The sequence below is a fragment of the Salvelinus sp. IW2-2015 genome, linkage group LG16 (assembly GCF_002910315.2).
Source record: "Salvelinus sp. IW2-2015 linkage group LG16, ASM291031v2, whole genome shotgun sequence".
Taxonomy (NCBI): domain Eukaryota; kingdom Metazoa; phylum Chordata; class Actinopteri; order Salmoniformes; family Salmonidae; genus Salvelinus; species Salvelinus sp. IW2-2015.
In genome coordinates this window covers 2,522,861-2,542,297 of record NC_036856.1, presented here as the reverse complement: position 1 = coordinate 2,542,297, position 19,437 = coordinate 2,522,861, and the positions used below count along the sequence as shown (strand labels likewise).

General features: G+C 40.7%; 1 protein-coding gene across 1 annotated transcript in view; it reads left to right on the top strand.

Annotated features, from left to right (window-relative positions):
• LOC111975765 (TSC22 domain family protein 2) overlaps window positions 1–15,008 on the top strand; it is a 66,462-nt gene extending 51,454 nt beyond the window's left edge. Inside the window, exons 2-3 of the mRNA XM_024004334.2 lie at window positions 12,019–12,070; window positions 12,297–15,008. Of these exons, the coding sequence (XP_023860102.1) occupies window positions 12,019–12,070; window positions 12,297–12,593 (349 nt within the window). The 3' untranslated portion in view covers window positions 12,594–15,008. The remainder of the gene's footprint in view (window positions 1–12,018; window positions 12,071–12,296) is intronic.
• The last annotated feature ends 4,429 nt before the right edge of the window (window positions 15,009–19,437 follow it).

The following is a 19,437-nucleotide window of genomic DNA, read 5'->3' as shown; positions in this document are numbered from 1 at the left end:
CTACTACTCCCCCCCCCCCCCCCCCCCCCCCCCCCCCTATGAACCTCCACCCAGCCTACGTTCAAGCCACACCAAACTGCTCCATGCCCCCTGGACCATGCTCCCCATAATGGTGTACCCTGCCTTTTTATCCCACACACCACACCTATGGAACTGAAAACATCTGAAACTCTATCTACCATTTCAAAACAGTTTCCTAATAATCCTCCTTATTCGACCCCCCCCCCCCTCAAATAGTTTTTTTAGAACCAGCACTTGACCCCCCCCCCCCCCCCCAATCTACACACAATACCCCATAATGACAAAGCAAAAAAAAAAAAGTGCAATTTTATAAAAAATACGAAACTGAAATATCACATCTAGACTTTAGATGACAATTCATTGACTTGTCCTTCATCACTTACAGTGAGCTTTCCTTCTGAATAGTATCCACTTTCCGCAGCAGATCTACAGCCCTTTGAGTTCTTTGCGTGCGGGCCACACACCATGCGTACGCTGCTACCTACTTTTGAGGCGCCACAAACGTTGTCTCCCCATTAGTTCTCTGCCAAGATTCCTCTCAAACCTCTATCAAGCTTGAGCATGCCCCCCCCCCAATCTACACACAAGTATGTTACAGTCTTATTATGGGTACTGGTACAGTATGTGTAATTATTAAACAGTGCATTCTGAAAGTATTCAGACCCCTTCACTTTTTTACACACAATAACCCCACAATACCCCATAATGACAAAGCAAAAAAAAAAAAGTGCGAATTTATAAAAAATACGAAACTGAAATATCACATCTACTTAAGTATTCAGACCCTTTACTTAGTACTTTGTTGAAGTACCATTGGCAGCGATTACAGCCTTGAGTCTTGGGTGTGACGCTGTATTTGGGGAGTGTCTCCCATTGTTCTCTGAAGATCCTCTCAAACTCTATCAAGTTGGATGGGGAGCGTCGCTGCACAGCTATGTTCGATCGGGTTCAAGTCCGGGCCCTTGCTGGGCCTCTTAAAACATTCAGAGACTTGTCCCGAAGCCACTCCTGCATTGTCTTTTCTGTGTGCTTAAGGTCGTTGTCCTGTTGGGATGTAAACCTTTGCCCCAGTCTGAGTTCCTGAGAGCTCTGGAGCAGGTTTTCATCAAGGATCTCTCTGTACTTTGTTCCGTTAATCTTTCCCTCCATCCTGACTAGTCCTCACAGCATGATGCTACTACCACCATGCTTCACTGTAGGTATGGTGCCAGGTTTCCTCCAGTCGTGACACTTGGCATTCAGGCCAAAGAGTTCAATCTTGGTTTCATCAGACCAGAGAATCTTGTTTCTCATGGTCTGAGAGCCCTCATTTGCCTTTTACTGAGGAGTGGCTTCTGTATGGCCACAATGCCTGATTGGTGGAATGCTGCAGAGATGGTTGTCCTTCTGGAAGGTTTTTCCATCTCCACAGAGGATCTCTGGAGCTTTGTCAGAGTGACCATCAGGTTCTTGGCCGCCTCTCTGACCACGGCCCTTCTCCCCCAATTGCTCAGTTTGGCCGGAGGGCGGGCTCTAGGAAGAGTGTGGATGGTTCCAAACTTCTTCCTTTAAAAAATGGGGTCTGAATACTTTCCGAATGCACTGTAACTGTTCACTCTTCAGGCTTTAATTCTCACCTCTATCGGCTGGGCTGCCATTATGGCCTTTCTCCTAGACTTTGATTGTTGCTTTCGTGCTATGTTTTTTTTTATATAAACCATATATTAAACCAATATTTTAAACTATTTCTGTTATTTTTTATTTTATGCACTCATAATATTTAACAAGCTGCTCTTAGCGAAAATGTGTTAGGAGTGACCTTTCTAGCTAATAGGCTATGCTAGAGTTCACACTTCCTCTTCCAATTATAATGTGGGGTGGTCAAAAATAATGAAAAACTACAGTATCTACCAAATCTATTCATTCCTTACTTCTCCTTGCCATTCACCTGATAATAAGACAATAAATGTTTTTGCTAACGCATGATGGGTTTGCCTGGGAGGGGGTCCCAGGGCAAGATAAGGTTGAAGACCCCTGACTTAACATGGTCCACACACACACCCGCATAGTTGTCAATGGGGCACGACATCCCCTCTTCCCCCTCAGGAGGCTGAAAAGATTTGACATGGGTCCTCAGATTCTTAAAGTTCTACAGCTGCACCATTGAGAGCATTGGTATGGCAACTGCACCGCCCTCGACAGCAATGCGCTACAGAGGATGGTGTGGACGTCCTAGTACATCATTGGGGCCGAGCTTCCTGCCATCCAACACCTCTATATCAGGCAGTGTCCGAGGAAGGCGTGAAAAATTGCCAAAGACTTTAGCCACCCAAGCCATAGACTGTTCTGCCTGCTACCGTCCGGCAAGTGGTACCATAGTTTCGGGTCAGCATCTATCCCCAAGCCATGAGACTGCTAAATAGTTAACCAAATAGTTACCCGGACTATCTGCAATGACCCTATTTTGCACTGACCTTATTCACATTCACAAGACTCTACCCACACACACTACACTGACACACTACCTCGTACCACTGTACATTGATATGGTACTGGTACTCCCTATATATAGCTTATTTCTTCTATATTTTTATTCCTCTTGTGTTCTTCCTTTATATATATATATATATATATTTTTTACTATGCATCTTTGAGAAATGGCTCTTAAGATGGTAAAGTCTACCCATGTTGTATTCGGCGCATGTGACATACAATTTGATTAGATTTTTTTGGTATCTGACCCATACCAATTCAAGAGACTCAAAAACAAGCTTGGACCTGGTTTGAATTGCACTGGTGTCCGTTGTTGCAAAACGCATCTATCTAAAACGGCGTTTCTTAAAGAATGGAACACGACCCAAAGTGTGTCGCGGACCTGTTAATGGTGGGTCGTGACGTAAATGTATAATTATTTCATTAATAACTGGAATTGATTTGGCCAAGTGCAACTGCGAACTCGGTTCAGTGCGCTCTCTGCTTAGCATCGGTCCCTGCCCAGTTTGGCAGCTGTGGGAGAGGAAGAGTGAGATGCCCGTGTGCTTGGCGGTTATCTGATTTTGTGCAGGTTTCTTGAAGATCACTCCTCGACCCACACACTGCAGCGATGTCGTTCAAGCCACTGACTTGTTATTCCCACTCGCCATCACTCACCGCTGTCATGAAATGGACTCATGCTAGCCACAAGTTCTGACTGAGCTCAATCGTCATGAAACGCAAATACAGTGATGACTTTTTGTCTTTCTTACAAACTTTGAGAAATGATGTGGAGCGCCCACAATGTGTGGGGAAGTGCTTAGTAATGAGTCTCTCAGAACTAACAAATTAATAAAACGACACGTCCTGATCAAACATCCAGGCACAACATGACGGTAAACCCAGGGAGTTCTTTCAGAACAGGGCAGAATGCTTCAGGAAACAGGGCTTCGAAAGTGGGAAAGTAAGTCAACTAGCAAGGCACAACTGTTGCAAGTAATACTTTTTATTCTGAACTGGAATAAACTGATTGAAGCAAGATGCTTTTTGAGGCAAACACTCAAATGCTCATCTGCATCAGGAAGCGGTCTCCTGCCTGACTGAGAAAGCAGTAGATGTTCTGATCCAGTTTGGCATCACATACCTATGCAAGTCAGGGTTCTGAAGTACAGAAACAGTCTCAATGTTGAGCATGACCTCAATGTTGCACTGTCAAAAACAGAGCCCAGAATAGACACGCTTGTTGAAAACTTCAACCAGCCACACACCTCTCTTTAGGACTGTGTGTGCTTTCTGGTCTACATCTGTGTGAGGTGATTAATCAGTTTATTCCAATTCAGAATTTAAAATAAATATTCAGCAACAGTTCCAACCAAGACTTTCTATCAACAAAAATGTATACAGTAAGATGTACAGTCGGCCTGAAGTTTTTATCTGTACTGTTACTTAAGGTTGCACGATCAAAAAGCCTGTGTGTGTGTTCTGTTATACATCTGTGGGATGTGATCAATCCATTTATTCCCGTTCAGAATTAAATTATTGTATTTTAACAGCAACAGTTCCAACCTAGACAGTGTTTTTAATGGGGGAATTAAACATGAAAATGTATTTAATTATTTGTTTTTGTCTATATTGCTTTTTTTTTATGCATAAGGGCAATGAAATGTACCAATATTTACATATAGTTGCATTTTTTCCTAAGTTTGGGTCCCAGGAAAACACAGAATTTCTCATTTGGGTCCCAGAATGAAAAAGTTTAAGAACCCCCTGATCTAAAAACATTGATCCCTAGTGGTCTGAATATTGACTTTGATCTCAGGCCCTTATGAACAAATCTTTCTTTTATTAACAAGTCTTATAAATGTATATATTCTTGCTACAGCTTATTAGCGTACACCTAATATGTTCCCCCTGTTGATGATGCTCATTATACATTGAGGTAGAACCAAAAGATTACATGTAACAAATATGAAACAATTATGTGAAATTGAATTAAACAATAATGTATGTTGATGCTAATATGATGTACAATATTAAATTATGTTTCTATATGATAACAATAGCGTAATATATTTATAATTTATTTGTATTTTTTTAGGTTTACTAATTTTAATTAACTTACTCATTATGACACACCCCTCACTATTGTCATTGGTTGCGCTAATTGCACTGTTTGTCTACATAACCTGGTTCAAGTATTCATAACATTACCCTGAGGAAGGCACAGTGATGCCGAAACGTTGGTAAATACCCATTAAATTGCTGGGAGTTTATATATGGAGTGTGCGACTTTATTTTGATAGTTTACAGCAAATCGCATCTATAACATAGTCTACAGCAGTGATTTCCAACCTTTTTTAACCTGGGCACAGCTTGATGGTAAAAAATGTCCTTATTAATTAATTTATTATATAGACCTCATCTGCTCCATACTGCAAATAATTTTTATTTTGGTGAAAAACGTTTTTTATAGATTAAATAGGTTTTATTTGAACTATTTTCATAATTCTGTACCCCTTTCAGGTGCGTTTTGCGAATCAGTGCTAAAAATATTTGTTTGTATAGCTCCGTTAAAATAAGTATCTTAGTTTTGAACGGTTTGTGCTATCGACGAGCGGTGCAACAACGGACACAAAGCCCTGCTCCGTTTGTTTCTATGGCAGAGGCATTGGTACAGCTAAGCCTAATCAGACTTGCCTCTGCTAACGGTTGTCACAGGCGACGTGAAATGAGACAACTGACATTGCTCGTGATGTGCACTCCTCAAATGATAAATGTAACAGCCTGAACGCACTGGACTTGAAACAATGATCGAGATGTAATCATGTACCATTCATATATTATCTGAGCGGCACTGGTGCTCCCAAATAAAAATTCCATGTAGATTCGACATACACTCACATATAAACCCTTAGATGTATCGAAAAAATTATCAAGATTCAGAACGGTTTTGTGGCACACGAGAGTTCCTCAAGGCACACCAGTGTGAATCAGGGCACCCATGTAAGCAGTCGAAATATAGAATAAGTAAGAATAACATTGGTTTAGACTCATTGTTTTAGGGCACGCCCCAGAGTCCCTGCATATCAGTAATTTGAACCCTGTATGTAAATGTTCCTCCTGGCTCCTCCCTATTTGATTGAAAAGGTCATTATTAGCCCAATAGCATTCCTAGGACCCTAGAGACCCACCTCCGGGCAGGTTTATACTGGGCTCCTTTCTTTAATAATGGGTACCATCAATTAAGGCAATGGAGGAGCAAAGCTGGTTTATAACAATGTTATTTGTCTTTCAGGACCATTGTCCTTTAAGTCTTCTTGACTTGGGTGAACATGGACAAAATATAAAAGTGTTTATCAAGATACCTTTTATAACTAAGCTTATTTTTTTCTGTTTGACATGGTTCATAATCAGCTGGAGTCGTTCCTCTTTTGATTTAGGTGAGGATTAATGGCTAATAACTCAGACTCTGCTGACATCAACTGGTCTAGCGCCTGTAGTGCAGCTTTTGAGAAGATTAGAGAGGCCCATATGCTGTTAACTCTGGGGATAAATAAGGTCTCCGCATATGAAAGAGCCTAGCAGCTTGTCGTCAGTCAATAAGATCTTCTCTTAGCACCCCCCCCCCCCCCCATAGTTTGAGATCCATTGGCCGAGGGGAGCGGCCATTGAAGTATGATTTGTACAGCTGCCTTCACCTAGTGTGGTGTTCGTATGGGTTTGCAGGGTGAAGTGTGCCTGTGCGTCTGTCCCTTAACACATTGGATTTTTGGTCTCCGAAAGCATGTGAGCATACGAGAGAAAAGGGGAGACCGTACTCTCTGCCCTCGCACGTGTTCTGTGTTTTCGTCTCCCAAGTTATCCGGTCAGCACCCCAAACCCCGAATGTGGGGTGTTTTGGTTCTGCCGGTGCCCCGTCGGGGGTGAGGTGACTTCGATTTGCGGTGTTGGGGTTTATGCCGCCGGGGCGACTGGAATGTGGGGTGTTGTGTTCCTAGGGTTGTTTGTTGTCTTGACACACACACACGTGTGCACTGTTGTGGTCAGCACAGGTCCTTGTTGTGGGTGACACACACAGCAAGCCATCTCTTATATAAACAGCCCATATTTCCCCTCCCGGAATAAAATGTACAGGCCGCCTTGTTTTCCTTGGATGCTGATTGCCAACAAATTAGATTTGGCTGCCAGTGCCTGCCCTCCACTTCCTTTTAACCCCTCCCCGCCCATCATCCTTTCCCATCTCTCATTAGGCAGAGACACAGCAGAACATTGCCGACTGCTGTCACTGTGTTTTGTTATGGTTGTTTCAGAGGAGGAAGAATGTATTATTCTCTCCTTGTTTATCAACCACTCAGATTGCAATCAAGGCGGGCCAAAGATGTGGAATGCGGGCAGTTCATTTTGCGGTTTCGCATGTTATTGTGGACCTGTCAGCATAGCATAACATTCCCCTCTTCCCTGTATGTCGAAAGTAGGTCATCACAGCAGGAACAATAGCTCCTCAATGGTCCACTTTTGAGTAGACACCGGGAAAAGGTCAAATGGTATAACGATCCAGTTTTATTTTTCCATCTTTTGATACCTGCTTTTGATAGTTGGACGTTTGCATTTCGAAACCGCTTCAGACTGGACAGAGAGGACATTGTTGACATGAGGAAAGTTTAGTTGGAAATTTGATTAGTTTAATTATTTGAGGAAATTCACAAACAGAACAAGTTTTAATCATGGGATTAGGCTAATATTAAAAACTCTTAAATCACTGTAACGAGTACAATCTTAAATCTTCTTATGACTAAAATCTGGGTAACAATGTAATAGAGAAATATAGGTTCCCAGTTGATAGTGTTGTAGCAGTTTGCTTCATGTATGTGTAGTCAGCCACAAACACTTAAAGAATAAATGCTGTGCTCTAAACATTAAGGGTTTTGCGCATTGGAGCTTTTAAATAAAGTTAAGGCAAAGTAAATTAAAGGCACCACACAACCCGAAAATATTAACTAGCACCCTGAATATCCATAGTCAGTAATGTAGTTATTTAAACGTCAGTGCCATCATTTGGTTTTGAGAGAAATCAAAGGAACATCTAATGTGCAGATTAAGAGATTTATGAGTAAACTTATTTTTTAAGACTCATTTTAGTAACAGTCTATATGGATATAATAAAGGTGTGGGTTGACACATGCGGTGTGATAAAATTTACGTCAATAAATGTGATCATATAAGCCTGTTGCACAAGAAGGCAAATGAGAATGTCAAGCGCACCAAACTCCTCCCCTAGCATTCTCCCAAGCAAGTCAATGTGAGATGTAAAAAGGCTTTTAAAGACTGGCGACACACACACACAACCATCAAAACACTGATACCTATGACTGAGAGTTGTGTTTAGGGAACTTTTGGGCATCATGCGTTGCAAAATGAGCTACAGTCTTCCCTGCACGCCAGGAACCTCACCCGCATATTCAGGACGTTTTGTTTCTTACAGAGCACGATGCAGGTAATAGCTTTTGAGTATTTGGATACATTTGTATTACCTCATCATTGTGTAGCTGTCTTTGCTATGGTATGAAAAAGACTAGTCAATAATGCTTGATTTTATCAATGTTTTTGAGTGTGAGTTTATCAACTTGCTCTAGTTTTGTATCCATGATCAGTTACTAGAAGAACAACGTGTCCCTTTTAGAGGTGTTACTGTATTTTCTCATTGGTCGTGTTGTGCCTCTGTATTACAATTTGTATCGACTTTGCAGTGATTCAAGGGCTTTGGCTTCTTTCTTGAAGCATCAGTGACTTTAATGCGGTGTGACATTTTGATGGGCGGTTGTGACTGTCTCTCTGCAAGTCCAATCATAGCCTTGCTGTGCTGCTGCCAGTCACACACAGAGCCTAGGCAGTACCATAGCATCGACGATTGACAGGTGCCTTGTTTACATTGCATGGAGGAGTCTACGGCATTTCTGGAATACTCGGGACCTGATTTGAAAAGGATGGCGTAGTTTTCTGCAACAGTTGAGAGACCATGACACAGACACACACAAGCATGGCCACTCAAGACTTTAGCCCATGCTTATCTGCTCCAAGTACTAATTGTAAAGGGGCAGTTGATACATATCTACAGCAAATTCTGTATGCTGTTCATGTTTGATTTGTGCTGAGGAAACCTAAACGTTTCCGCAGTCATTGGAGCAGAACAGCATGTGCCGTATAGTTTTACTTCACCCGTCAATATGGAGGAAGAATAACGTTTCATGTATTTAGCTGGTTCAGTCAAATTTGAAATCACACAAACTTCTACAGACCTGCACAAAATGCTATCTTGCCAGAGCACCTTCTAGTGGTGTGTTGCGCCCCTTTGTTCAGTCGTGCCTTTGCAGGGCGGTGTCGTACAGGAAAGGCAGCCGACTGCGCGTTGGTCTTTGTAAAGGATCAAAAAACGACAACCTTTGGGGATTAAATAGCGGCGTGAGATTATTTAATGTGTCAACGAGACGGTGGGCCCTGAACGAGGTGAGCATTGTGCATTTTCTATGAGGATAAGGCATTTAAACGAGAAGTATGGGGAACCATCATAAAAAGGGTACAATAAACGCGGTGTATTCGACTGTGATGTCGATTAGACAACAAAAGATTGCAACAAATAGTATCCTCAAACCTGTCGAGATAAAACATGACAAAAAAGTATGGTTTTATATTGTATTACATCTGGAAGGAGAAATATTTATTCAGAGGATGGTGTTTGAAAACATTTTTCCCGGACAGTTTTCACTGCACGCGGTGGTTGAGAGCACTTCACGCCTCTTGTGCATTTGCATCAAAAAGAGATGCACGGTTGTGAGATTAGTCCATTTACGTATGATTTGATTTGCATTAGAAGCGGAAATAATACAGTTTCACTTCCAATAACAATCCGTTTTTGGTCCGTTCTGTTTCGCGTGGCATGTTATTATTCTGCCTCTAGAATGCAGTGACCACCAGTTGCCCGCCCACAAATTGTTTATATTCTTCACTACAACAATTTAATGGGAATTCGCTTATTCCCTAATCCTTGGGTTTTGTATGCATTGTATTAGATATCATATTTGAGGATTTGCACAGGGTGCGCCGACGAGGCTCGCCTAAGCACCCCAGTATCTCAACTTGCACATTCATCCTTTGCACATCCTACCATTACAGTGTTTATTTGCTATATTGTAATTACTTTGCCACCATGGCCTATTTATTGCCTTACCTCTCTTATCCTACCTCATTTGCACATGCTGTATATAGATTTTCCTACTGTATTATTGATTGTTTGTTTATTTCATGTGCAACTCTGTGTTGTTGTATGTGTCGAACTGCTTTGCTTTATCTTGGCCAGGTCACAGTTGCAAATGAGAACTTGTTCTCAACTAGCCTACCTGGTTAAATAAAGATGAAATAAAATAAATGTATCCTCCCATGCTTATCCTCCCCCATCCTCCCATTTAAAGCGCTGCTGATCAGCGCCTTAATGATGCCTATTAAAAGAGCACAGTATCACGAAAGATGACTTTCCAGTACAATGGAGCGCGCAATGAGGAGGATGGTCGGCCGGCTCGCGGATTAGGCGGCCGCCTGGAGCGGCAGATTGTCAAGGGCAGCATTTCCCGAGCTAAACTGACCAAGAATCACCAACAACACCTCACATAATTCTGCCCCAAAACATGGAAAACTTGTCTCACCCAGTGGTGGGCTATTAAGGTGAGCACTGATGATGCCCCATTATAAGCAGTGCCCACTTTAGCAAAGGCAGGGAAAATATGCATATTGTCCATACACTGCGGTGCTCCACCACCACTCTGTCAAAGTCATCTAACATAAATCATGTAGCCTATACAGTAGAGGGTATATAGGTTCTGTGGCCTTTTCTGTGTCCTACAGAATGTCATGGACACTTTTTACAATATGCGTGCTTCCGATCAAATAGCCTAAATGGCGCCCTATCAAAAAAAACTTGCTTCGATATTAATATGAAGTAACATGTTAACAAACATACCATATCCTAAAAACAACAGGTCAAAGTAAAATGGACAATAGCCTATGGAATGAAATTAGGCTACTCGCAACTGCTGTCCGGGAGTTTCACTTAGTGGGCTATAGTGTCAGGGTAATTAGGGATTTTGAGTTTGTAGACCTATTCGCCAATTTCTAATCAGGTAATCATGGGGAAGAAGAAAATATTAACTGCATTTTCCAAAAACGCGATGGCTGATAAATGTGGGTAGGACTATAGCTGACGCGTGACTTTCTGCATGACAGTTATGATCTTCACAGTTTCATTTCAATAATAATTGTGTTTCTCAAAATCATTGTCACGTGGTTAATTATGCAAATCTGAATTAAAATGATAAAAATCGAAAGGGAACATTTTTACTAATGCAAGAGCACCAGCTTCTACCATATGGACACATTGATAGGCCGACACCATGAGCCATTGGTGGTTAAAGAAATGAGTGCATGGAACTGAGATAGTTGATAATGCTGAATTGGCCAATAGGCTAAGTAAAAAATACACAGCTGACAAATAAAAACAGTAAAAGTATCGTGATGAAAATTCGGGTTCTTTAAATCACATTAATCTACTCCGCCTGTATGGATCCCTTTCTATCTGTCTTGAGATTTTTTTTTTACAATAATAAAAAAAAAAATGTAGGGGGTAGATCAGCTTTTGGCTTCCATCAATGTTATTGATCCCATCCTTCAGCTCCACTCAATCCCTCCTGTCTATCTCTGAACACTATCCTATTTAGATTTCTATTTGCCATATATTTTTCAACTGTGCTGTGATGTTTCAAAAAAGTTCAGAACCTTTCTATTCTCAGATTCTACATATTGTAAATTAAAGATAAGCATTTTTGCTAAGAGTATTATTGATTGATTGACTGACTTTTTAAATCACCCAGCCGTGCTATTTGCAGAGTTAGCTCCAGGTAAAAGTTGCATTTCTTCAGCAATTCCTGAACCTGCGACCAAAAACATGCTACATATGGACAGTACCATATTTGACTTCAGCTAGTAAAGTGCAACATTGTATCAAATCAATCAACTAGGTCTGTTGCCAGCGAAATTGCAACATTGTATCAACTAGCCTATTCCGGCAAGGGGAAAGTGTTCGGCATTTTAACTGGATATATGGGATCATCAGAGCATGACATTTTGCTCTTTCACACCGAGACTTGGTGAATATCGACGGGGAACTATTAGCCTCTCATTTGCAATGGCTTTTTATTTTTAAAAGGTACGCTGTCCCCCGCAGCAATGTTACAACATATAGTGGGAAGCCTTCCCAGAAGAGTGGAGGCTATTATAGAAGCAACGGGGGGACCAACTCCATATTAATGCCCATGATTTTTGAATGAGATGTTCAACAAGCAGGTGTCCACATGTTTTTGGTCAAGTAGTGTACCTTGGAAGAGCAACATGCATTTGAATGTGTAATAGATGATTTGATGATTATCTTCAAAGGAATAGGGTGGCCTCTCTTTTCCTCATTCCTTCGATATTAACATTATTCTTCTCTTATCTCGACAGTGCTTCCGGAGCCAGTGTTGTTGCCATCGATAACAAGATAGAGCAAGCAATGGTGAGTGTGTCTCTCATTTGACCTTCTAACTAGGCACTACTAACATATTGAAAAGTTGAAGTACATGATTTGACCTGAAGTCAGTGGTAAAGCTTGTGAGTAATGTTTGACATGGTATTATATCTCTCTTGCTAGCCCTCTCACAATCTCTCTTATCTCTGTAGTGTGTGTGCATTGCTGTATGGTCCTAAATTGTTGTGCTAATGGCAGGCCTCTCTCTCCTCAGGATCTAGTGAAGAGCCACCTGATGTACGCAGTGCGGGAGGAGGTGGAGGTGCTGAAGGAGCAGATCAAGGAGCTGTACGAGAGGAACTCTCAGCTTGAGCAGGAGAACGCCGTGCTCAAGTCCCTGGCCAACATGGACCAGCTCACCCAGCTGTCGTCCACCCAAATCAGCCCTGCCGGCAGCACCTCCCCGTCTCAGCAGCTACCCTCCACCAATAACACCAATACCAACACCCCCCTGGAGGGTGAAACCCAGGCTTTCAGCCTGCCACAGCAGCCCAACGTCACCTCTGTGTGATCCCATGCCCTCGTAATACACCTCCCCGACATACGGGAGGAGGAGACCCCAAAAAACAACCAACCCCTGCCTCTCCCGCCGCCTTGCAACATAAAAAAAGAGCTCAGAACTGCATTTGATTTGTTTTTTTAGAGGCAAAAATAACAAGCAAAATCAGCTTTTGTTTGCCACCCTTGTCTTCGACTCGTGTGAAGAGCCATGCTTCATTTTGCGTGCTGCTGCTGTCGTCGGGCCTTCCCAGTATTAGACAATCATCATCCTGTGATAGCATTCTTTTGGCCGGGTGTCCCGCTGTAAGTCTATGGGGAGCTGGCCAAGGGAGGAGTGCGGTGCAGGGCCACGGGGGGTAAGAGGCAATCCGGCGCATGGGGGCGGTAGTGGAGGTGGTCAAAGAGGCCGAAAAACGTGGGGGGGATCCTACGTCCTGGGAGGCCCTTGACTGTTCTATCCCTCACGCCACAATGGGTTGTTGGTAGAAAGTGGAAAAGAACGGGGGAATGAGAACGACAAATAGAGACTGAGGTGGAGGAAAGGATTCCCCCCACCATAGGAAGAATGTGTCTCACGCCGTGAGAAGACCAAAACTAGTTCTCCCAGAGCCACCACACTTTGACACAAATCAAAAAATACCTTCATTAGTTCAGTTTTAATGTTTGCATTTATTTATTTCAGGGATACTATTTTCATAATGTAAATGAACAATGTCACAGAAATACATGTTATTAAAAAAAAACTAGTTTCTCTTTTTGTTTCTGGTATGTTAGATTATCTGTCAGGCAGTCAATTGGTAGTCTAATGCAAAAAGTAGTTCCGTAAATGCAATAGGTTCTTTTAAAAAGGCAATTCCCATGGCATAGCACCGCTAACACTAAAGGCAGTTAACTTCATTAAATTAATCCAGGTTGAATGTACATTTTGTAAAGAGTAAAGTATTAAAAGCATAGAGGGATTGTACAGGTGAACGCCAGTTTATTGAGATATGAATCGCTGGTAGTTATATTTTGATAAACTTTTGCTGTAGTTTTTTTGTTGCCAAAATTGAAAGACAATTGCCATACTTTCCCCAACGTTTTAAAAATTCTATTGCACATATTTACTTTCTGGGCTGGGGGTAAAAAAGCTGTGAAATTGTTCAACCTACTTTGTAACCAAAGACTCAAAGCTGTGTAATTATTTAATTTTTAATGCACACATTCTTTTTATTTTTTACTTCCTAGTTTTTTTGTTTCTGTTTAGCATGTTCTGCATGATCTATAATTAAACCACTTTCTTACCTCATCTTTTTATTTAGCACTCTTATTGTAACGTAAAGTTAGTCTGCTCTGTCCTTTACCCATCGTTTACAAAGAGCTGCCAGTTAGAACGAGAGAGGAAGGAGAACGGAATGGAAAGAGAGGGGGCGAGAATGAGGGATTAAGAGGAAGGGAGAGTCAGAAGCACACACTAGCAGAAAATGAAGTTTGAGCCATCTTTTTGTTTATGTAAATGTTTGTTTTGAATTTCATATGCAGACCAAAAAAGTTTTGTTAAATTGCAAATGTTACTGTATTTAAAGGCCCAGTGCAGTCAAAAACGTGACTTTACATTTCCACACTGAGGTTGGAATAATACTGTGAAAATTATAATGCCCTTTTAGTGTAAGAACTGTTTGAAAAGACCACCTGAAATGTCAGCCTGTTTTGGTGGGATGGAGTTTTGGTTTTCCATGGTGACGTCACCATGCAGTAAATTAGTTAATAGACCAATAAGAAAGAGTTCCAAACCTCTCTGCCAATAACAGCAAATTTTCAGTTTTCCCCTCCCCACTCAAACCACTCCCAGACAGTCCTAGCAAAATTCTTGCTTGAGAAATTGCTCTTTGCTTAAGTAGCTCTTATTTATTTTTGACCATTTTAATTGAAAACAATCACAGGAAGGTACTGAATTGTTACTCAGAAAGGATTTGATTTTGAGATTTAAAAAAATGTCTGCATTGGACCTTTTAAGGAATGCAAACATTTAGATTCTGATTGTAGTTTACCAACACATACTTCAATAAAAAAAACTGCTAGACTATAATAACTTACAAACTTAACGGAAACTATTGTACACATTTCACAACTCCAGCTTGAATCTGGTAAACAATTGAATGAGCATATTATGGTATGTCCTGTCTGCGTTACATGTCTTTTGTGCTTCCTGTACCATTCTTTGTGGCTTAGAACCAAACCAAAATCTTTAGCAGGATGAACTTAGATTTTACCTTTGCAATTGGGTATTTTTTTGTTTGTTTTGAAGGAGATGCCATGTACATGCCAGGTGTGTACTGTATGAACGTGATGATCACTGAGCCTTGGAGAAAATATCTTAACGATGCCCTTGTAATGTGCTGTTGTGGCAACAAAAAATAAATTACTGTTTTATTAAGAATGTCAATGTCTTGCCCAGTGCAAATTGTGTCTTGTTTGTGTGTCATCTTACAATGAATGACTAATAATCAACCTTCTGGTTACTGATGACTGACTTAGTTGTTATACAAGTACGAAACGTGCTGTATCCAGGTTATAGAGATGCCAAAACATGTATCTCTCACCTCAATCTCTGCTTGCTATACTTTGCTCTATGATCAACAAGAACTGAATTAATGTACACTAGGCTATTTTATTTACTCATAGGTACGGTTTTGTGCTCCAAACGTATTGGGGCAGTGACACATTTTGTGTTTTGGCTCTGTACTCCAGCACTTATGATTTGAAATGATACAATGACTGAGGTTCAGGCTTTAATTTGAAGGTATTTTCATCCGTATCGGGTGAACCGTTTAGAAATTACAGCACTTTTTGTACATAGTCCTCAATTTTAGAGTACCAAAGGTATTGGGATGAATTCACTTGTGTAAGAAAGTTAGACAAATATCATACCCCCGCAAATGCTAACCTTCCCTGTTATTGTAATGGTGAGAGGTTAGCATGTCTTGGGGGTATGATATTGGTGCATCTGTAACTTCCTCACTCATCATTATTCACAATTAATTCAGGACTATCCGTAATCATGGTAGCATCCACATTAATGTAGAAGTGTTTAGAAACATATTCTTATTAACAATAAAAGTGACTCCTAAATGACACATTATTTACGATTCGTTTCTATTCGGCACAAATTAATCTATAAAACAACCAAAACAAACAGCAAATGCATCCAACAACTTTTTAGAGTCACAAGCTTGATGTAATCATTGCATGCTTGGAATATGGGACCAAATACTAAACCTTTGACTACTTTAATACTCCCAATACTTTTGGTCCCCTAAAATGCGGTCATTTCTAAACGGTTCACCCGACACGGATGAAAATACCCGAAAATTAAAGCTGACAGTCTGAACTTTAACCTCATAGTCCTTATATTATTTCAATCCAAAGTGCTGGAATACAGAGCCAAAACGAAACAAATGTGTCACTGTCCCAATAGTTTGAGCTCACTATAAATATTCTGAACCAGGATCCTGATAGAGCAACATAAATTAGATTGAACACAAGTTACCTCTCCACAATGTAGGTGCTTTGAAACCTAGTGAAAAGTACAATATAATGCATGTTGGTATGAAGACAGATTATGAGCACGCACTACTCTGCTCAGTCAATGACGCCTGAGATGTCACCGGCCACGGCTCCCATTTACCTCAACTGAATAGCTTTATTATACAGTCATTTAATAAACTGGTCTTTGCAGAGACTTGTTACTGGGGAGGTTGAGGAAGTTTATTCAGGTATGTGCATGAGTGGAGCCTACACACAGTTATTTAAAGAATACAGGAAATGGGCCAACAAAACGTGACTCACCCACTGGCATCAGTCATTCGATCTCTGATTCACCTGCTCAGGCGTAATGGACCCAACAGGGCTGCAGCCGTCTGAGGATACTGCCATTTTTCCACGTCTGTAAATCAAAAATGGTGTAAATGACACCACTCTTTTCCAAGAGCAGAATTCCTCTGATCTTTTTGAAATCGGTCTATTCATAGTTTGCACTCCATCAAGATGGTTAAGTTAGAGCTAAGAGATGAATAGGAAAGTGCCCAGGGGGCTAATACCTGTTTCCAATTTATCTAAATGGAGCATACAGGTTTTACATTTGGAACTGAATTAGGTAGCAATTTATTATTATTTAGCTGGTATTTCCCTAGTATTTACTAAGAAATTATGTGCTAATCGATCTGGGTTCGATCTATCTGTACTTTCTGATACTTCATAAATTGGCACTAACTATCTGGTACTGAATAGTACAGCATGTCGCTTGTTTCCATGAATCCCTAAGACAAAAATAGGTAGTAATAAGCTTCTACTACTTTACTAGCCTGTGGAAGAGGTTTAAATACCTGGGGCATAATTTATAAACCATGCGTATGTACAGTGAACAAAAATATAAACACAACATGTAAAGTGTTGGTCCCTTGTTTCATGAGCTGAAATAAAAGATCCCAGAATTATCCATACGCACAAAAAGGTTATTTCTCTAAAATGTTGTTCACAAATTTGTTTACATCCCTGTTAGTGAGCATTTCTCCTTTGTCCAGATAATCCATCTAGCTGACAGGTGTGGCATATCAAGAAGCTGATTAAACAGCATGACCATTACACTGTGACCCTTGTGCTGTGGACAATAAAAGGCCGCCAGAGCTGTTGCCAAATAATTACATTTTCATTTCTCTACCATAAGCTGCCTCCAACATCGTTTTAGAGAATTTTCCAGTATGTCCAACCGGCCTCACAACCGCAGACCATGTGTATGGAGTCGTGTGGGCAAGCGGTTCGCTAATGTCAACATTGTAAACAGCGTGAACAGTGTGCCCCATGGTGGCAGTGAGGTTGTGGTATGGGCAGGCTTAAGCTATGCACTACCAACACCATTGCATTTTATCGATGGCAATTTGATTGAAAAGAGATACCGTGATGAGATCCTGAGGCCGATTGTCGTGCTATTCATCCGCCACCATCACCTCATGTTTCAGCATGATAATACACACTCCCATGTCGCAAAGATCTGTACACAATTCCTGGAAGCTGAACATTTCCCAGTTCTTCCATGGCCTGCATACTCACCAGACATTGACCCATTGAGCATGTTTGGGATGCTCTGGATTGATGTGTACGACAGTGTGTTCCAGTTCCCGCCAATATCCAGCAACTTTGCACAATCATTAAAGAGGAGTGGAGAAACATTACACAGGCCACAATCAACAGCCTGATCAACTCTGCGAAGGAGATGTGTCGCGCTGCATGAGGCAAATGGTGGTCACACCAGATATTGACTGGTTTTCTGATCTACGCCCCCACAATAATACATCTCAATATTTGTGTATGTGCACAGAGGTTTTCAGAAATGGCGCACACAGACATTTTGGCTGAAATTTACGCAACAGTTATAAATAACATCCTTCTTAATTCACTTGTCGGAGAGGAAGGACACCACTCAGGGATTTCATCATGAGGCCAATGATGATTTTAAAACAGTTCAATGGCTGTGATAGGAGAAAACTGAGGATGGATCAACAACATTGTAGTTACTCCACAATATTAACCTAAATAACAGAGTGAAAAGAAGGAAGCCTGTACAGAATAAAAAATATTCCAAAACATGCATCCTATTTCCAATAAGGCACAAAAGTAATACTGCTAAATATTTTGCAAAGAAATGAACTTTTTGTCCTGAATACAAAAAGTACAAAGCGTTATGTTTGGGACAAATCCAACATAACACTGAATACCACTCTTCATATTTTCAAGCATGGTGGTGACTGCATCATGATATTTTGCTTGTCATCGGCAAGGTCTATGGAGTTTTTTAGGATAAAAATAAACATAATACAGTTAAGCACAGGCAAAATTCTAGAGGAAAAACTGGTTCAGTCTACTTTCCAACAGACACTTTCACCTTTCAGCAGGACAATAACCTGAAACACAAGGACTTAATTACCAAGAAAACATTGAATGTTCCTGAGTGGCCAAGTTACAGATTTGCCTTAAATAGGCTTGAAAATCAACAACCAACTTGACTGAGCTTGAAGAATTTAAAAAAGAATAATGGGCAAACATTGTACAATCCAGGTATGCAAAGCTCTTAGAGACTTACCCAAAAACACTAACAGCTGTAATCATTGCGAATGGTGATTCTAACATGTATTGACTCAGGGGGTTGAACACTTATCTAATGCAGATATATTAGTGTTTTATTTTTCATTGTAGAATTTTTCCTCCACTTTGATATAAGAGTATTGTGTGTGGATCGTTTGCAAAAAAAGGACAATTAAATCAATTTTAATCCCACTTTGTAACACAACAAAATGTGTAAAAAGTCAAGGGATGTGAATACTTTCTGATGGCCCTGTATACACAATCACACACACTACACAGATTCACAAACACACACGCGCATACCGACAACACACTTTTACACTCATCATACGCTGCTGCTGTACCTCTGTTCTTAATTTTACTCTTATTATTATCTATCCTGATGCTTAGTCACTTTACCTTGTCTTCATGTACATACTGTAGCTACCTCAAATACCTCACACCCCTGCACAATGAGCTGGTACTGGAACTCCCTGTATATAGCTCCATTCTTGTGTATTTTATTCCTCTTGTGTATTTTTCTTTTTATTATAATTTTCTAACTGCATCGTTGGGAAGGGCTCATAAACAAGCATTTCAAGGTTAAGTCTACACCCATTGCATGTGACAAATAAAAATGTATTTCATTTACTTGGAGGAATTGCACCGGAGGAATATTGTACATAGGACTGAAAGCCCTTTCTTCTTCTTTTCACCAAAGTAGGACATGTCAGCAATTGAAAATATGAAATACT